Below are 21552 nucleotides of genomic sequence, written 5' to 3'. Positions count from 1 at the left end.
CTGATTGTTTGCTGATTGTTTGCTGGGTTGCATTTTTGGGGCTTTTCCTTTTAGTTTTTCATTTGCCTTTTGCTGTCACTTTTTAAATAGCTTTTTTTTTCCTCTGGTTCCATCAGTCTATCAATTAAGGGGGGGTGGTTAATTGCTCACAGGTGCCTATTTAACTGGGTGTAGGACTCAGTCTGAGCGTGCTCAGTCTGAGGCTGTGGAACTCGGTGTAAGTGGAGCTGGTATAAGTGGGAGTTAAAAAACCAGAGGTAGAGTGTACAAGTCTTGCTGTTTGTTTGCTTGCTGTTTGCTGTTTGTTTGCTGTTTGCTTGCTGTTTGTTTGTTTGCTGTTTGTTTGCTGTTTGTTTGCTGATTGTTTGCTGATTGTTTGCTGGGTTGCATTTTGGGGCTTTCCCTTTTAGTTTTTCATTTGCCTTTTGCTGTCACTTTTTAAATAGCTTTTTTTTTTTTTTTTTCTCTGGTTCCATCAGTCTATCAATTAAGGGGGGTGGTTAATTGCTCACAGGTGCCTATTTAACTGGGTGTAGGACTCAGTCTGAGCGTGCTCAGTCTGAGGCTGTGGAACTCGGTGTAAGTGGAGTTGGTATAAGTGGGAGTTAAAAACCAGAGTTTAAAACAGGAGGTTATAACAGGGGTCATAGTACCTGTGTAGTGTGAGTTATCTGAGTGTTGTCTGAGTAGTGTGTGTGGATCGTTAGTACTTGTGTATTGTGTACTGTATACTTGAGTATTGCAAGTGCATGTAGGTCTGCGACTGTTCTGCGATTGCACGTAGGTCTGTGAGTACCTGTGTATTGTCTTGTTGTGTACCTGTGTATTGTCTTGAGTATTAGTGCCAGGAAGCTAGCTGTTAGGTAATTTGGACAGGGTAAAATCCCCAAATCCTCACTAAATTTAATAGGTACGATGCCCGGCGGGTGTGGAGAGGCGACTTTTTGTACATCTTGCCGCATGTATGCGTTCCTTGATCATCCGATCGAGGGCGAATACTGCTGTGCAAAATGTAAGCACATTGTTTCCCTGGAAGCCCAGGTTCTGAATCTGGGGAAGCAACTGTCAGCACTGAGAAGTCCCTCCATACTAAAGGTGAGCCAGGAACGTACACGGCAGGTGCCGGCAGGGGCCAGCACAGAGGCGGATGGAGACAAAGAGGTGCAGGCACTAGCAAAGAGTAGATGGGTGACAGTCAGGAGGGGTAGAGGGGGAAGTGCCAGAGAGGCCGATCCAGGCAGGTGCCGGCAGGGGCCAGCACAGAGGCGGATGGAGACAAAGAGGTGCAGGCACTAACAAAGAGTAGATGGGTGACAGTCAGGAGGGGTAGAGGGGGAAGTGCCAGAGAGGCCGATCCAGGACTGGAGCATCCCAATAAGTACGCTCCATTGAGTGACATTGGTGAAACCAGTCAGGGACAAGCACTGCTGGAGATGAGGGACTCTCCTAGCTGCCAGGGGAAGAACTCCTCCAGTGAGAGTGGGGGGGCAGCAAAGGGAAAGGAAAGACAGATTCTGGTGGTAGGTGACTCAATTCTTAGAAGGACAGAGAGGGCAATCTGTAACCAAGACCTGAAGCGCCGAACAGTATGTTGTCTACCGGGCGCTCGAGTTCGGCACATCACGGATCTTGTGGACAGATTACTGGGAGGGGCTGGGGAAGACCCGGCTGTCATGGTGCACGTTGGCACCAATGACAAAGTCAGAGGCAGATGGAGTGTCCTAAAGAACGATTTTAGGGACTTAGGTGCTAAATTGAGGAAAAGGACCTCCAAGGTAGTGTTCTCAGGAATACTACCGGTACATCGAGCCACACCAGAAAGGCAGAGGGAGATTAGGGAAGTAAACAAGTGGCTATAGAGCTGGTGTAGAAAGGAGGGGTTTGGGTTCCTGGAGGACTGGGCTGACTTCTCAGTCGGTAACCGGTACTATAGAAGGGAAGGACTGCACCTAAATGAGGAGGGTGCAGATCTGCTGGGAATGAAGATGGCCAAAAAGTTAGAGGGGTTTTTAAACTAGGCGATGGGGGGGAGGGTCCAGAGACAGTGATAGCCAGCGTGGAAGATATTCCAGAGGGTAGTATTGGGGGCATTAGTGGTAGGTTAACCAAAGCACAAAAACACAAGGTGAGTATAGTAGCAAGTCCTAGTTGCAATCTTGAAACACCCAATACGAGGACAATATGCGACCGGTCTAAACTATGTGGCATGTTCACCAATGCCAGGAGCATGGTGGACAAGATGGGTGAACTAGAGATACTGTTGTACAAGGAGGATTTGGATTTTGTGGGAATTTCAGAGACCTGGTTCAACAGCTCTCATGATTGGCTGGCAAACATTCAAGGGTATACCCTATACCGCAAGGATAGAGAGGGTAAAAAAGGGGGAGGGGTATGTCTATATATCAAGAATAATGTACAAGTGAATGTGAGAGATGACATCACTGAGGGAGCTAGTGAGGAGGTGGAATCCTTATGGGTAGAGCTCCAAAGGGATGAAGCTAAGGGGAGAATAATACTGGGAGTATGCTATAGGCCCCCTAACCTGAGGGAGGAAGTGGAGACGGATCTCCTATCACAAATTGGATTAGCAGCAAGGATGGGAAGTGTTATCATAATGGGGGATTTTAATTATCCAGACATAGACTGGGCGGAGGGAACCGTGCATTCATTTAAGGCTCGCCAGTTCCTTAATGTCTTGCAGGACAATTTTATGGGTCAGATGGTAGACGTACCAACTAGAAATAAAACATTACTGGATCTACTGATTACCAACAATACAGACCTGATCACAGATGTGGAAATACGGGGCAATTTAGGTAACAGCGATCACAGGTCAATTAGTTTCAGTATAAATCACACAAATAGGAAACATAGGGAACACAAAGACACTGAATTTCAAAAGAGCCAACTTCCCTAAACTACAAACCTTGCTAAAAGGCATAAATTGGGATAAAATATTAGGCACAAAGAATACGGAGGAGAGATGGGTTTGCTTTAAGAGCATATTAAATAAGGGCATTAGCCAATGTATCCCATTGGGTAATAAATTTAAAAGAGCGAACAAAAATCCTGGATGGCTTAACTCCAATGTAAAAATGCATATAAAAGCAAAGGAGAAGGCCTTCAAAAAATACAAGGTTGAGGGATCATCCTCAGCATTCAGACTTTATAAAGAATGCAATAAGAAATGTAAGGGTGCAATTAGGACGGCTAAGATAGAACATGAAAGACACATAGCGGAGGAGAGCAAAAAAAATCCCAAGAAATTCTTTAAGTATGTAAACAGTAAAAAAGGGAGGACAGACCATATTGGCCCCATAAAGAATGAGGAAGGACATCTGGTTACAAAGGTGGGGGAGATGGCAAAGGTATTGAATTTATTCTTCTCCTCAGTATTCACAAGTGAATCGGGAGGCTTCAGTAACCAAAACTGCAGTGTTTATCCTCATGACACAACACAGGAAGCACCTCCATGGTTAACAGAGGACGGAATTAAAATTAGACTTGAGAAACTTAACATTAATAAATCACCAAGACCAGATGGCTTGCATCCGAGGGTACTTAGGGAACTCAGTCAGGTGATTGCCAGACCGTTGTTCCTAATTTTTACAGACAGTCTATTGACTGGAATGGTACCAGCTGATTGGAGAAAAGCCAATGTAGCACCAATATTTAAAAAGGGCCCAAAAAACATCCCTGGGAATTACAGACCAGTTAGCCTAACATCAATAGTATGTAAACTCTTGGAGGGGATGATAAGGGACTATATACAAGATTTTAGTAATAAGAATGATATCATTAGCAGTAATCAGCATGGATTCATGAAGAATCGTTCTTGCCAAACCGATCTATTAACCTTCTATGAGGAGGTGAGTTGCCATCTAGATAAAGGAAGGCCCGTAGACGTGGTGTACCTGGATTTTGCAAAAGCATTTGACACAGTTCCCCATAAACGTTTACTGTACAAAATAAGGTCCGTTGGCATGGACCATAGGGTGAGTACATGGATTGAAAACTGGCTACAAGGGCGTGTTCAGAGGGTGGTGATAAATGGGGAGTACTCAGAATGGTCAGGGGTGGGTAGTGGGGTTCCCCAGGGTTCTGTGCTGGGACCAATCCTATTTAATTTGTTTATAAACGACCTGGAGGATGGGATAAACAGTTCAATCTCTGTATTTGCAGACGATACTAAGCTAAGCAGGGCAATAACTTCTCCGCAGGATGTGGAAACCTTGCAAAAAGACCTGAACAAATTAATGGGGTGGGCGACTACATGGCAAATGAGGTTCAATGTAGAAAAATGTAAAATAATGCATTTGGGTGGCAAAAATATGAATGCAATCTATACACTGGGGGGAGAACCTCTGGGGGAATCTAGGATGGAAAAGGACGTGGGAGTTTTAGTAGATGATAGGCTCAGCAATGGCATGCAATGCCAAGCTGCTGCTAATAAAGCAAACAGAATATTGGCATGCATTAAAAGAGGGATCAACTCCAGAGATAAAACGATAATTCTCCCGCTCTACAAGACTCTGGTCCGGCCGCACCTGGAGTATGCTGTCCAGTTCTGGGCACCAGTCCTCAGGAGGGATGTACTGGAAATGGAGCGAGTACAAAGAAGGACAACAAAGCTAATAAAGGGTCTGGAGGATCTTAGTTATGAGGAAAGGTTGTGAGCACTGAACTTATTCTCTCTGGAGAAGAGACGCTTGAGAGGGGATATGATTTCAATTTACAAATACTGTACTGGTGACCCCACAATAGGGATAAAACTTTTTCGCAGAAGAGAGTTTAATAAGACTCGTGGCCACTCATTACAATTAGAAGAAAAGAGGTTTAACCTTAAACTACGTAGAGGGTTCTTTACTGTAAGAGCGGCAAGGATGTGGAATTCCCTTCCACAGGCAGTGGTCTCAGCGGGGAGCATTGATAGCTTCAAGAAACTATTAGATAATCACCTGAATGACCGCAACATACAAGGATATGTAATGAAATACTGACACATAATCACACACATAGGTTGGACTTGATGGACTTGTGTCTTTTTTCAACCTCACCTACTATGTAACTATGTAACTATGTAACAAGCACGTCAGTGGTGATTAACGGGAAGCGTGGTCGAGCTTGCGCTCGGAGCATGCGTGCTCTTTCATCAGGCATATCTATGTAAGTTGATCCTACTTTTATTAAACATTTTATTACACATTGAATTTTAACTGACACACTGCACTCAGAGTGGCGCCGCTCTTCCCAGAAGAGTTAAAGCTGGTATAGCTGCAAAGGGTGGGCCAACTCAATATTGAACCCTACGGACTAAGACTGGGATGACACTAAATTTCATGTGCGTGTAAAGGCAGGCGTCCCAATACTTTTGGTAATATAGTGTATGTGAACCCAGCCTGAAGGAACTGTCACTGATGCACAACCCCGGAAGTGGAGGCTGCCCAATGTTCACATGCGCAGTGGGATACAAGGATGAGTTCCATACTTATAGTTATGACACCCACTGCAGTAAAGAAGACTACAGGGGGTGTGGCCATGACTATCTGGGCACTAAGGAAGGGTTGGGTGGAGTCTTTCAATTCAGAAATCAGCCAGTGGCTGTTGAATAGCACAGACTTCCTGAATGGAGAGGGTTAGAATTGCAGGGTAAACTGCTTTTCTGCTATTGAAAGAGGCCATGGAAGTTGTAGGGGGGCTTTGGATCATAATAGTGAACGATAAATGCTGACCAGTTGTAGTGGACTACTTTGCCTCACATCTAAATATCTACAGGTAAACAGGCTAGTGTTGGACTTTCCTGCCTTTAGTCTAAGCAACATCTAGCATTTGCAATAACATGCTTATACAGAAAAAGGAGGTTCAGAGAACAAATTGGAATCTTATTTACCTTCATATTATATGTAAACTGGTATAAAGGAGCAATAAGTAAATAAATAAACTTGCTTCCCATTATGGTTTAGGGGTATTCCCTGTTGTGATTCTCCATAACCTATGCTGACATAGTTTGTGAGACTGCCAGGACTGAATTTGCTGCTCATCTTCTGCATAGAGGAGTGAATAAAGCCTAGTATGGTTGTATGAGCGTATATGAGTCAACTTTTTGTTTTTTTGTTTTCTCTTTGTACTGTATTTCAGATAAGTTATCAGGTTTCCAATGAGAGGTTCAGTGACAAGGCCGTCTACCCAGCATTTCTACGCACCATCCCTGGTTATATAACCCTGACTCAGGGAATCGTAAACCTTCTAAAAGAGTTTCAGTGGAACTGGGTGGGCACAGTGGCTAGCAAAAATGAATACGGTAAGCAAGGACTCTTCCTGTTCAATGCTGAGGCTGCCCAAGCTGGCATTTGCATTGCCTATCAAGCTTACATACCAGAGAATGAAAACAACCCAAATTTCAATACATCTATGCAGAGCCTGATTCTTCAACTTCAGAACACAGGAGTTAATGTCACTATTGTGTTCTCCACAGTAGAGGAAGCTGAACTCCTCTTTAAAGCTGTTATAGAGTCCCAGTTAAAAATGGTCTGGATTGCCTCAACAACCTGGTCCCAGTCTACATCTCTCCAGCAGATGCCAGGTATGCAGTCCATTGGTACAGTCATTGGTTTTTCTGCAACAAGTAAATCATTGCCTGGATTTAAAGACTACGTACAACATATTCTACACCGGATTCAAAAGGAAAATAAGCTTCTTTTCAATGGTAGCACAACAAATCCAAATATCAGCCAGCAGTATGTTTTCCAGACTAAAGACCTTCTGGAACAATGTGAATCATGCAGCATTTTAACGCCTGACAATATAACAATGCTACAGGACCCTATGGCACTTGGCCTGGCATATCGAGTGTATATTGCAGTCCACTGCATTGGCCAAGCTATTCATAATACTGTACATGGTCTAGATGGTCAGTGCAAGGATGTGCATGATATACTTCCTTGGCAGGTAAGTAGTGAATTGATTAAAAATATATATTATATCTGTATACGCAAGTCTATCTCAAACTTTTTACTCTGGAGGACCCTTTAAATAATTTCTATGTCTAAAAAATCTAAAGCTACATTAGTGTGATTAGTAACCTGCAGATATAACAATAAGTGAACAAATAAATAAGCAATGAATGAATTACTATGGAATGTGGCATACCTGGTGTAATTGATACTTGGAGAACAAAGACAGTGAAAAATGTAGTGTCGTCATTGTAAACATGCCCTCTTAGGTTGGTAGTCACTATAATGCTCGCTCATGTTGGTGCATTGGTGGTCAGTGCAGAAGAGCCCCTTATACACTGGTAGTTAGTGGAAAATTGCCCTCTACATTAGTGGTCATTGGGAGTAAAATTGCCCCATACATTGATGGTCAGTGGAAAGAATGTCCTGTTACATTGATAGTCAATGGAAAGAATGTCCTGTTACATTGATGGTCAATGGAAAGAATGTCCTGTTACATTGATGGTCAATGGAAAGAATGTCATGTTACATTGGGGATCAGGGGGAAGTATGCCCTGTTACATTGGGGATAGGTGGAAAAAAAATCTACTTTTAAACTGGGGATAAGTAAGAAGAGTCCACTGTACCAATGCTGGTCAATAGGAGGATTGCATCTCACATTGGTGATCAGTATGAAGATTGCCCCCTACATTGGTGGTCAGTGGGAATAATGCCACCCTTACTGACAGCCCAAAAAATCACTGGGGTCAGTGATTACTTATTTAAAGGCTACCAATCTGAGAGATGAAAATAGGTACAACATGCCCACTCTACAAGAGGTCCAGCCGCACCTAGAGTATGCTGTCCAGTTCTGGGCACCAGTCCTCAGGAAGGATGTACTGGAAATGGAGTGAGTACAAAGAAGGGCAACAAAGCTAATAAAGGGTCTGGAGGATCTTAGTTATGAGGAAAGGTTGCGAGCACTGAACTTATTCTCTCTGGAGAAGAGACGCTTGAGAGGGGATATGATTTCAATATACAAATACCGTACTGGTGACCCTACAATAGAAATAAAACTTTTTCGCAGAAGAGAGTTTAACAAGACTCGTGGCCACTTATTAAAATTAGAAGAAAAGAGGTTTAACCTTAAACTACGTAGAGGGTTCTTTACTGTAAGAGCATCAAGGATGTGGAATTCCCTTCCACAGGCGGTGGTCTCAGCGGGGAGCATCGATAGCTTCAAGAAACTATTAGATAAGCACCTAAATGAACGCAACATACAGGGATATACAATGTAATACTGACACATAATCAAACATAGGTTGGACTTGATGGACTTGTGTCTTTTTTCAACCTCGCCTACTATGTAACTATGCTTTGTCAAATGACATTGCCTCAGAACTATGCAAATACCAGCAGATGGGATATCAATCTGCCACTTCTTAAGGAACCCCTAGCATCCTCTGAAGGAATACTAGAGTTTCATGGAACCTTGCTTGAGAAAGGCTTTCCTGGGCTGTGTAACCAGTCTGGGCACTGTAACTGTTAAATACCTTTTTTACTTAAGCCCCTCCAACCAACAGACAATCGACCACATACCTTGGGCTAACAGCCCTGTGAAAGGGGTGGAGCTTTGTGGAATAGAATCTGTATTGTCAGGATTTACAGAGATTAGTTTTGATGTAGTATGAAGAATAAAGCTCCATTCCAAGTCATTATTAAGGGCCTTAAAGTAATGTGAACCCTTACCTTGTAAAACAACCCATTCAGTAAAAAGCAGAAATGAAAGGCAAAACATTTGTGTGTATATATAGCTTAGAGAACTAGGGATAGAGAAATCGCAGTACATCGACCTTGCCAGTGAATAATTGTGCATGAGGGTGTGCCAGGAAAAGTCTGACCATTGGAGAACCGAGAGGCTTTCTCCCAGCACAGCCAGAAAACTGACCATGCTGAGATGGATGTGCTGTCATGCCCAGAGTGATCAATTGGAAATAGGAAAGCAGGGAGACTAGCAGGATCTCTGGGAATTTCACACAAAGAAAACAATAAAAACAGAACAGTAAACTCTGTAAATTGACTTGCTCTACAACATATGAGGTCACTGAATATCAATGGTTAATAAAGATAACCTTACAATTTAGAATAAGGGGTGCATTATCATATCCATAAAATTGCTTTGAGGTCCCTTGTCTTTCTCCCTGCAGCCTGGACTGCCAGCAAACTCTGGGTTTTGCCACTTCACCATAATGTGTTCATGTAAAATTAGTGAAGCACGTTCTAAAATTGTACTCTATCAACAGTGACAAAGACATTATTCCTATCTTCTCCCACTGATGCCTTATAGGCCCCTGATAGATAAAGCCTTTATACATAAGGGATCAGTAACATGTGGTTATACAAGGGGAACATTATCCCATATACACTATATTGTCAAACGTATTGGGACACCTGCCTTTGCACACACATGAACTTTAATGACATCCCAGTCTTAGTCCACAAGGTTTAGGAGTGTGTCTATAGGAATGTTTGACCATTCTTCCAGAAGCACATTTTTTAGGCCAGGCACTGCAGTTGGACGAGAAGGCCTGGCTCGCAGTCTCTGTTCTAATTCATCCCAAAGGTGTTCTACTAGGTTGAGGTCAGGACTCTGTAAGGGCCAGTCAAGTTCCTCCACCCCAAGCTTGCTCATCCATGTCTTTATGGACTTTGCTTTGTGCACTGGAGTGCAGTCATGTTGGAACAGGAAGGGGCCATCCCTAAACTGTTCCCACAAAGTTGGGAGCATGAAATTGTCCAAAATGTCTTGGTACACTGATGCCTTAAAAGTTCCCTTCATTGGAACTAAGGGGCCAAGCCCAACCCATGAAAAACAACCCCACACCATAATCCCCCTCCACCAAATGATTTGGACCAGTGCATAAGGCAAGGTCCATAAAGGCATGGATGAGCGAGTTTGGGGTGGAGGAACTTGACTGGCCTGCAGAGAGTCCTGACCTCAACCCGATAGAGCATCTTCGGGATGAATTAGAGCGGAGACTGCGAGCCAGGTCTTCTCATCCATATCAGTGCCTGACCTCACAAATGCCCTTCTGGAAAATTGGTCAAACATTCCCATAGACACACTCCTAAACCTTGTGGACAGCCTTCCCAGAAGAGTTGAAGCTGTTATAGCTGTAAAGGGTGGGCCAACTCAATATTGAACCCTACAGACTAAGAATGGGATGCCATTAAAGTTCATGTGCGTGTAAAGGGATACTTTTGACAATATAGTGTATCATTTATAGCTGTTGCATTACAAACATGACAATATGGAGAATACAGTTGAAGTTGTTTGGCTTTGTAATCATCATTGAAGGTGAAAGGACCCAGGTTCTCTGGTATCCCTGAAACTGGTGATCTCTCCAAGCAGAGATATTGCTTTTGGTAGACAGGCTTTTATTCCGTTGGCCATTTTTGTGCATAATATTTTATTTTTGTGTTTAAGCTTCTGCAAGAACTGAAGAGTCAGAACTTCACTTTTGCTAATATCACCTTTGATGCTTCTGGGAAAATTAATATAGGTTATGATATATTAACATGGACATATAATAAAAATAAACCATTCAACACTGTGGGAACTTTCTGGAAGAAACTGACCATCAACAGATCTCAAATTATATGGTACAGTATGAAGGTAAGTGCCCCTATAAATATATACACGTGCTGGGTGTATGGTGTTTAGAGTATTTACAGTATCTCACACAAGTGAGTACACCCCTCACATTTTTGTAAATATTTTATTACATCTTTTCATGTGACAACACTGAAGAAATGACACTTTGCTACAATGTAAAGTAGTGAGTGTACAGCTTGTATAACAGTGTACATTTGCTGTCCCCTCAAAATAACTCAACACACAGCCATTAATGTCTAAACCGCTGGCAACAAAAGTGAGTACACCCCTAAGTGAAAATGTCTAAATTGGGCCCAAAGTGTCAATATTTTGTGTAGCCACCATTATTTTCCAGCACTGCCTTAACCCTCTTTGGCTTGGAGTTCACCAGAGCTTCACAGGTTGCCACCGGAGTCCTCCTCCACTCTTCCATGATGAAATCACAGAGCTGGTGGATGTTAGAGACCTTTTGCTCCCCTACCTTCCATTTGAGGATGCCCCACAGATGCTCAATAGGGTTTAGGTGTGGAGACCTGCTTGGCCAATCCATCATCTTTACCCTCAGCTTCTTTAGCAAGGCAGTGGTCATCCTGGAGGTGTGTTTGGGGTCGTTATCATGTTGGAATACTGCCCTGCGGCCCAGTCTCCGAAGGGAGGGGATCATGCTCTGCTTCAGTATGTCACAGTACATGTTGGCATTCATGGTTCCCTCAATAAACTGTAGCTCCCCAGTGCCGGCTGCACTCATGCAGCCCCAGACAATGACACTCCCACCACCATGCTTGACTGTAGGCAAGACACACTTGTCTTTGTACTCCTCACCTGGTTGCCGCCACACCCACTTTACACCATCTGAATCAAATACATTTATCTTGGTCCCACCAGACCACAGGACATGGTTCCAGTAATCCATGTCCTTAGTCTGCTTGTCTTCAGCAAACTGTATGCGGCTTTCTTTTGTCAGTCCTGCAGAGGAAAGGAGCAGTCAACCCATGGAAACAGCCTGTGACGTCAATGACTGTGAAAAACACAACGCGTTTCAGAGCATGCGCAAGGTCCGTGGGGCGCATGCGCGCTCCTTTCTCAAGTGTAGAGATAGGGGAAAAGTGAAACAATATTTATAGGCGCCATCTGCTGACTGAGGGAGCACACAGCTGGATGGATGTTGTGTACCTCGGGCAATGAAGTATGTTTGGAAAATCTAAAATGTGTGGTCTGTATATATGTAAGAAATTATATATGTATTATATAAAAAGTGTATTTTATACAAAAGTTATATAAAAAATAGTAGGATCTATATATTCTGTAATACGTATAACATGCTTCAAAAGGGTGACCATATGTAACAACAATAGCGCACCATTACAGCTACTATAATAAGGAACATACGATAGTGCAGATCCATGTGGAAAATACAAAAAAATATTATATATGTATATGTAATAAAAAGAATAATTATTTAATAGAAAGAAACTCAAAATTCTTCTCCAATTTAAAAAAGAAGTGGCAACTACCACTGAAGGGGCTGTTATATCAAGACAATAAAAAATGAAAAACATTTTTTTATATAAATAAATAAAAATAATAATAATTAAATGATGGGGTGATGTACTAAGAGGAGGGGAAAAGGATTATATAAAATTAGGGAAAAATGAAATAGGTGCATGTGCATCTAAACGCACCAAACCAAGATGACTATGAGTAATATGCAGAATGTGCTAAGTGTGCATGCATCTCTGGTCGCGCAAACACACATACTACACCCATCTAAGATAGCTAATAAAAAACGTATATAATACGCAGGATGTGCTAAGTGTGCGTGCATCTATAGTCACACGCACACATACATGCTACCGCAGGTACATAATAATTACTAAATAACCAAATATAATGAATAACCAGATATAGACCCAGCGGAGTAATCAAAAGAAGAAAATTAAAGAATAGTGTTAACCTCAAGTTCCTCATTGAGTCCATTAGGGGCAAGGGTGTCCAGAGTGTAGATCCAGAATGTTTCGCGTTCACATAATCGTGAAAAATGCTCTGCTTCAGATAAACCCTCAGGTATAGATTCAATGACCCACACCTGAAGGCCCACTGTGGACCGAGCATGGTGCTCTAGAAAATGGCGTGGTACGCTATGTTTTTTCACAACCTAATTCCACCAAATGGTGCTTGCCAAATCGTTGTCTTAATAGGCAGATGGTCAACATATAGCAGCTTACAAGGGCATATGAGACAATACACCACATAGTCACTGGAGCAATTGTGGAATTTGTCAAAAAGGAAGAGCCTATCCTTGTGGGTAAAGCTCTGTTGTCATGGACAAATCCACAAGTCTTGCACAACGGCTTGTTACATCTGTACATTCCTATTAAAGGAACGAGACAGAGGGGATCATCTTTTTTTGTACATTTTAGCTTACTGGGTGCTATTTTGTTTTTAAATGTGGGAGCCCTTCTATAAGTGACCTTAGGTCTTTGGTTGACGTCACAGGCTGTTTCCAGGGGTTGGCTGCTCCTTTCCTCAGCAGGACTGGCTGTGTTCCGTCCCGGCTCCCCGCTGTATTGCAGCACAGATTTGAGACATTCTTGGGAACTGGCTCCCCCCATACCACTCTCCTCTGACACACATCCACCTGCCTAGAGCACCATTGTGTTTTTAAATGTAAGTGGCTACATTTTATCTTGTTAATTGAAATAAACTTTTTACTTAGACGCGCTCCTCTACTTTTGTTTTTTTCTCTGATGGTTCTGAGTTGACTTCACTCCTGAGAAGAGCTGCCCTTCGTGAACAGTCCTATATCGTGCTGGATAAAAAATCCCCCCATCCAGTATTATTCAACAATTTTTTTCTTCATTGGACTTTTCCTGAACTATGGACTTTTCCTGTGTTTGAATGCCTTTACACCCAGTATCATTCACTTATATGTTGTACATGATTCACCCGGATGATTTCATGATCACCATACCATATACGATTTCTTATTTATTTTGTTGTATTTTGCTTCGCTAGTTCTGAGCGCCAATATTTTTCTATTTTTGAGCACTGACAGGCTGCCCCCCCCCCCACCCCTTCAACCTCTGCAGCAATGCTGTTAACACTAATATGTCTATTTCCCAAAGACAACCTCTGGATAGGATGCTGAGCATGTGCACTCAACTTCTTTGGTCAACCATGGCGAGGCCTGCACTGAGTGGACCCTGTCCTGTTAAACCGCGGTATGGTCTTGGCCACTGTGCTGCAGCTCAGTTTCAGGGTCTTGGCAATCTTCTTATAGCCTAGGCCATCTTTATGTAGAGCAACAATTCTTTTTTTCAGATCCTCAGAGAGTTCTTTGCCATGAGGTGGCATGTTGAACTTCCAGTGACCAGTATGAGAGAGTGAGAGCTATATCAACAAATTTAACACACCTGCTCCCCATTCACACCCGAGACCTTGTGACACTAACGAATCACATGATACTGGGGAGGGAAAAATGGCTTATTGGGCCCAATTTGGACATTTTCACTTAGGGGTGTGCTCACTTTTGTTGCCAGAGGTTTAGACATTAATGGCTGTGTGTTGAGTTATTTTGAGGGGACGGCAAATCTACACTGTTATACAAGCTGTACACTCACTACTTTACATTGTAGCAAAGTGTCATTTCTTCAGTGTTGTCACATGAAAAGATATAATAAAATAATTTAAAAAATCGGAGGGGTGTACTCACTTTTGTGAGATACTGTATGTTTTCAAATCTCAGTCTGTACATATAAAAGTTAACAGAACTAAACCCATCAATTTAGCCACTTGCTTACTGGGCACTTAAACCCCCCTCCTGCCCAGGCCAAATTTGAATGACAATTGCACGGTCATGCTACACAGAGCTCTCTTTTAGTGGTATTTAATGACTACTGGTGTTTTTATTTTTTGCTAAACAAACAAAAAGAGACAGGAAATTTAAAAAAAAAAAGTTTCATAGTTTGTTATAACGTTTTGCAAACAGCTAATTTTTCTCCTTCATTGATATGTGCTGATGAGGCTGCACTGATGGGCACTGATAGGCTGTACTGATGGGCACTGATAGGCACAGATAAGGCAGCATTGATGGCCACTGATAAGACGGCACTGATGAGGCGGCACTGATGGGCCTTGATATGGGGCACTGATGGGTGGCACTGATAGGCACTGAAGGGCACTGATGGGTGTCACTGATAGATACCACTGATAGATGGAACTGATGGGCACTGATAGGTAACACTGATAGGTGACACTGATAGGTGGCACTGATGGGCACTGGTAGGTGGCACTGATGGGCACTGGTAGGTGACACTCATGGGCACTGGAAGGTGACACTGATGGGCAGCACTGTTGATGAGGCACTGATTGGTGACATTGATAGGTGGCACTGTGGGCACTGATAGGTGGCACTGTGAGCACTGATGGGTGGCACTGTGGGCACTGGTAGGTGGCGCTGGTGGGCACTGGTAGGCGGCACTGTTGTGCACTGGTAGGTGGCACTGGCAGGTGGCACATATGAGCACACATGAGGCGGAGGCTGCTCTCCTTGATCGGGACTGATATCCCTCTGACAGCTGCCGTTGATCAGCTATCAACGTGAGAAGAAAAAATAGCCGATTACCGGCTCTGTTTACATCACATGATCAGCTGTCATTGGCTAACAGCTGATCACGTGGTAAGGGGTCAGGATCGACCCCTTACTCTGATCTGTGATCAGCCGAGTCGCATAGACTCGCTGATCACAGGGAGCGCCGCACGAGCACTGGAGGACGTCTATTGACGTCCTCCCGGCAAAATAGGTCCGCGGATCTAAAGGGGTTAAAGTAGTACTAAACCCTCCGTCTCGGCCGTGAAGTAGGTTGGAGCTTGTGACAGAACACACCGATCTGTAAGAGGCACTCCGCTGGGGACACCTGATGTAAGAGGCACTCCGCTGGGGACACACTCCACTGGGGACACCTGATGTAAGAGGCACTCCGCTGGGGACACCTGATGTAAGAAGTATGCCGCTGGGGACACCTGATGTAAGAGGCACTCCGCTGGGGACACCTGATCTAAGAGGCACTCCGCTAGGGACCCCTGATGTAAGAGGCACTCCGCTGGGGACACCTGATGTAAGAGGCACGCCGCTGGGGACACCTGATGTAAGAGGCACTCCGCTGGGGACACCTGATCTAAGAGGCACTCCGCTAGGGACCCCTGATGTAAGAGGCACTCCGCTGGGGACACCTGATGTAAGAGGCACTCCGCTGGGGACACCTGATGTAAGAGGCACTCCGCTGGGGACACCTGATGTAAGGAAGAACTCTGCTGGGAATGCCTGATGGAAGGAGGGACTCTACTGGGAATGCCTGATGTAAGTAGGCACTCCACTGGGGACACCTAATGTAAGTAGGCACTCCACTGGGTACACCTGATGTAAGGAGGCACTCTGCTGGGAATGCCTGATGTAAGGAGAGACTCCGCTGGGGGGCACCTGATGTAAGCAGGGCCTCTGCTGGGAATGTCTGATGGAAGGAGGGACTCTACTGGGAATGCCTGATGGAAGGAGGAACTCCACTGGGAAAACCTGATGTAAGGAGCAACTCTGCTGGGAATGCCTGATGTAAGGAGAGACTCCGCTGGGTGGCACCTGATGTAAGCAGGTACTCTGCTGGGAATGACTGATGGAAGGAGGGACTCTACTGGGAATGCCTGATGGAAGGAGGGACTCCACTGGGGACACCTGATGGCATCTGGTGGCAGGTGACACGCTCAGGGCTCCCACTGATTCTACATTATGGTGCGAGTTGAACTATTTCATTTTATATTACAATGTAATAATAATAATAATGCGCTTCAATCATCCACAAACCATAACAACCATGGTGTCGGGAAAATTGAAGCGCTAACACCAGGGGTTTGGAGTATCTTTATCTGCTAATTGTTAAACTTTATGGAATACACATATTTCTATTGTGGTGTAGGATCTGGGCCTGCTGTCCCTCCATCCCTCTTTCTTTCCTTCCCTCTCTCTCCTTCCCTCCCTCCCTATTTCTTTCTTTCTCCCTCCATCCCTCATTCATCTCAGGCTCGGACCACACCCCTTTAAGCCACGCCCACTATTCCATTGAAACCACGCCCATTTTTTGCAGCGGTTGAGAGCACAAGCAACTGTAATGCCGTGTACACACAATCGGACAATCCGACAAAAAAATGTTTTTTTGGGCTCAAACTTGTCTTGCATACACACAGTCACACAAATCTTGTGGGCAAATTCCAAACATCAAGAACGCGGTGACGTACAACACATACAACGGCACTAAAAAAAAGGGAAGTTTAATACCAAGTGCGCCACCCTTTGGGCTCCTTCTGCTAATCTCGTGTTAGTAGAAGTTTGGTGAGAGATGATTTACGCTTTTCAGCCCCATGCTTTTCCGTTCGTTACTACTCTTCAATTTGTGCTTGTGGGTTCATATCTGTTTGTCAGTGCTTGCCCACCCTAAGCGCACGTGAGGTCCGTAGAAAATATATGGAGTACTTTGCGGGTAGGGGGGCCATTGCTATGCCAGAAAATGTTTAATAAACATTTTTTAAAAAAAATTTATTTAACCGCTTCAGATCCGCGCTATTACTAAATGACAGCAACAGCGCGGATCTACATTGCCAGGACGACGTCTATTGACGTTGTCCCGTGCACGAGCGGCCTGCGCGCCCCCTGCAGGGAGCACGCGGCGCGCTCGTGATCAGCGAGTCTATGAGACTCGCCTGATCACAGATAAGAGTAAGGGGTCGATCCCTTACCACATGATCAGCTGTCAGCCAATGACAGCTGATCATGTGATGTAAACAGAGCCGGTAATCGGCTATTTTTTCTCCTCGCGCTGACAGCGTGAGGAGGAGAAAAAAGCCGATCACCGGCGGCCGTGAAAGGGACATCAGTCCTGATCACGGTGATCATCTGCCCCCTGCCAGTGACACCTAAGAAAAGGGAGCAGTGCCGCCTACCAGTGCCCACCAGCGTCACCCATCAGTGCCCACAGTGCCATCCATCAATGCCCACAGTGCCATCCATCAGTGCTCACGGTGTCACCCATCAGTGCCCACAGTGCCACCCATCAGTACCCACAGTGCCACCCATCAGCACCCACATCAGTGCCACAACAGTGCTGCACATCAGTGCCACCCATCAGTGCCCATCAGTGTCACCTACCAGTGCCCATAAGTGCCCATCAGTGCCGCCCATCAGTGCCACCCATCAGTGCCACCCATCAGTGCCCCCCATCAGTGCCCCCCATCAGTGCCACCCATCAGTGCCCATCTGTGCCACCCATCTGTGCCACCCATCCGTGCCACCCATCAGTGCCCATCTGTGCCACCCATCCGTGTCACCCATCAGTGCCACCCATCAGCGCCCATCAGTGGCCATCAGTGCCGCCTTATCTGTGCCAATCATTACCGCCTTATCTGTCCCCATCAGTGCTTCCATAACTGTGCCTATCAGTGCCACCTTAACTGTGCCTATCAGTGCCGCCTTAACTGTGCCTATCCATGCCCATCAGTGCAGCCTATCAGTGCCCACCAGTGCCCCCTCATCAGCGCATATCAATGAAGGAGAAAAATTACCTGTTTGCAAAATTTTATAACAAACTATGAAACATGATTTTTTTTTTTTTTCAAAATTTTCCATCTTTTTTTGTTTGTTTAGCAAAAAATAAAAATCCCAGCTGTGATCAAATACCACCAAAAGAAAGCTCTATTTATGGGAAAAAATGATAAAAATTGAATTTGGGTAGTGTTGTATGACCGTGCAATTGTCATTCAAAGTGCGACAGCGCTGAAAGCTGAAGATTGGTCTGGGCAGGAGGGGGTTTAAGTGCCCAGTAAGCAAGTGGTTAAACTGAAATAATATTTCCTTTACTGCTTGTGTTTCTTTTACTCGTCTCCTAGGTTCCCCAACGGGCTTTTTTTTTGGACATTTTCTTCAATAGTGCAAACATAATTTATTTGATACTTGAGGTGACAATCTCTTCTTCAGCGAACTATTATTATGTTTTGGGTCTGCTACACACACACCTTGTTTTTGTTGTTAATGTATGTAATGCATTACTGTTAAAAATATACATCATTTTCAGCACCATGAATTAATTTTGCAGAGTCACAAAAATGGCATGATTGTGTCAAATTATAAAGCACTGTGAGTGTTATTTACTAAAGGAAAATCCACTTTGCACTACAAGTACACTGCAAAAGTGCACTTGAAACTGCACTGAGAGTGCACTTGTAGTGCAAAGTGGATTTGCCTTTACTAAATAACCCCCATTTCAGTGTAAACACCAACTTAGTCCAAAAAAATGATATTGAGCACTGAAAGAAGAAGGCACACATTGTTGAGTAGAAAACTTTTTACTCTGTGCACATTCACACGTGCGTTCGAAAAGGGTTTTTGAACAAACCAACATATTTTAGTAATAACATTTTTCTTTTTGACAGTACAAATAGCCTTTTTTGTGTTAAAACAGGCATGTTTAAAACCATAAAACAATACACAACTCAGGAACTTACAAAGTTCAACTTTGACAAAGTCAGCGCAATATCAGACATTAGTATGTCTAAAATGTGTTGATCTTGCCTTCATGAGATGGGGTGATGTCACCCCTGTGAAAGCCAAATTTTGAAGATGCACACAAATTGACAGTCAAAATGGGGATTTCCCTCCAGATCTCATGCCTAATGTCAACATGTGCCAGCTCCCATCATGGGGGATCAATGGACATGTTTCGGGGGTGCAACCCCTTCCTCTCATCTACTTTAGTTGCGAGGAAGAGGTTGCACCCCCAAAACGCATACCAAGATATTATTTAAGAAAGGCAAATCCACTTTGCACCACAAGTGCAAACTACAAATGCAAAGTGCACTTGAAAATGCACTAAAGTGCACTTGGAAATACAATCGCTGTAGATCCGAGGGGGACATGCAAGGAAAATAAAAAACAGCATTTTAGCTTGCACATGATTGGATGATACAATCAGCAGAGCTTCCCCTCATTTCAGATCTTCCCCTCGGATCTACAGTGACTGCACTTCCAAGTGCACTTTCAGTGCAATTTCAAGTGCACTTTGCACTTGTAGTGTAAAGTGGATTTGCCTTTCGTAAATAACCCCCACTGTGTGCATCTTCAAAATTTGGCTTTCAAAATTTTGCAGAAAAGTTAGAAAAGTAGAAAGAATTTGATAAACGTTGGTGTGTTTTCGATTCTGCCCAAAACATCAATGATGTTTTTGAGTCTTTTTTCAACATCATTGATGTCTTCCTTGATCTTCTGTAAATCATGATTGCTCACCATGATCTCCCCAATGAGGACGTGTGCAATGTGTTTCTTCTTCCACAGCATCCACATCACCTAAAAAAAACAAAACACCATGTATTATAAATATGCAGGCATACATCAATTACCTGAAGCTGTGGTCTCAGACACTCACCTGTTGTGGTCACTATTTTGCTCACTTCATAAACCTCTCCTTCCTCCACATCCTCTGTTTGTTGTTTTGGGATTTCCCCTTCTTTAGGAGGTTGGGGGTCCCTGTTGACCTCAGACGTCCCAAGTCTTTTCTCTCCTATGTGAATAAAATAAAGGTATAATGAGCACACAGATATTCGAGGCAAGAATTAGGAATATGAAACATTGCTTGGAAGTGTCATACAATTGTCTGTTTTGGCAGAGTTCAAAGATAAAGACATGATTTTTTCCCATTACAAAGCTGGAATACTTACCTTTTTTGTTAAAGTATCACACATGTATAGACCCCTAGTATCTACTGGAGCACCTGTGTGGGACACCCTAAAAAGTTTGTTCTGGTGTCCCGCACTAGTGCTCCTGCGTCCAGATGTGTAAACAGCTGCTGAGTGTCATCTCCTTTACACTGACTCAAGTTTGCATTTCATTCTAGTTACAAACCCATCTAGACAACAATGTACTAAACTTCTTTTAATATAAATAGGCATGACCAAATGTAGTTAACCTGCATCTGCAAAAAACATCGTATTAGTTGGCGAACAAACGATGTTTACAACGAACGATTACTGTGCCCACGAACCTGAAACTTTCCATTTTAAACTGTACAACAGTAAAGAAAAGTTAACCTGCATCTGCAAAAAACATCGTATTAGTTGGCGAACAAACGATGTTTACAACGAACGATTACTGTGCCCACGAACCTGAAACTTTCCATTTTAAACTGTACAACAGTAAAGAAAAGCACACTGAGCAGCACGAACGTAAAAAGAAGAATAGGAACACACAACAAAATACCTAATTTTTTGCAGCACTCTCTTGATTCTTCTGTACTGATCCTGCTCCCTCAATTTGAGGTCTGACCATCGTTTCCTCAGTTGATCCTTGGATCGTCGTACCCCAAAATTCTTCTGCAGAGCAGACTTTTCACAACTTTAGTCATGATCTTGGCCTTTCTCACATTTGGGTTTGGGTAAGGTCCATGCTTCCCGTCATAATCAGATCTCTTAAAGATGTCCACCGTCTCCACCATCTCTATAAAGGCCATATTGGAGGCCTTAAATATCTTCCGGGATCGGGATGTTTGTGGCTCTGGGCTTTCCTCGTCATTGCTGCTACTATCATTCACCTGTTGTCTCTCCACCATGTGCTCTCCCACTGCGCCGAAAGACAAGGGGTGGGGAATATACTAGAAAGACTGTCTGGGGCGGGCAGAGTTTCATGCATGCGCAATGTATATAAATGCAATGTATATAAAGCATAACACACGTGTGTCGTACGTACGATCTGTGAGTGGAGGAAGCAGTAGCGGAAGTGCCGATCATTCTAACGAATTTTAACTTGGTGCATCAGTGGCCTATACTGCTTATAGATTGAGGCCTAGATTGGGACAAGATTAGGAGAGTTTAGCCTGACATTAGGGTTTGTCTTGTGTTGTGTCTTCCAGATAAAATGGATCTATTGAATGA

General features: G+C 43.8%; 1 protein-coding gene across 1 annotated transcript in view; it reads left to right on the top strand.

The window, feature by feature from the left end:
• LOC141111011 (taste receptor type 1 member 3-like) overlaps window positions 1-21552 on the top strand; it is a 99020-nt gene that overhangs the window by 12118 nt on the left and 65350 nt on the right. Inside the window, 2 exon segments of the mRNA XM_073602905.1 lie at window positions 6139-6948; window positions 10420-10608. Of these exon segments, the coding sequence (XP_073459006.1) occupies window positions 6139-6948; window positions 10420-10608 (999 nt within the window).

The sequence above is a fragment of the Aquarana catesbeiana genome, linkage group LG10, assembly GCF_042186555.1.
Source record: "Aquarana catesbeiana isolate 2022-GZ linkage group LG10, ASM4218655v1, whole genome shotgun sequence".
Lineage (NCBI taxonomy): Eukaryota > Metazoa > Chordata > Amphibia > Anura > Ranidae > Aquarana > Aquarana catesbeiana.
This window is presented reverse-complemented; position numbering and strand designations above follow the sequence as displayed.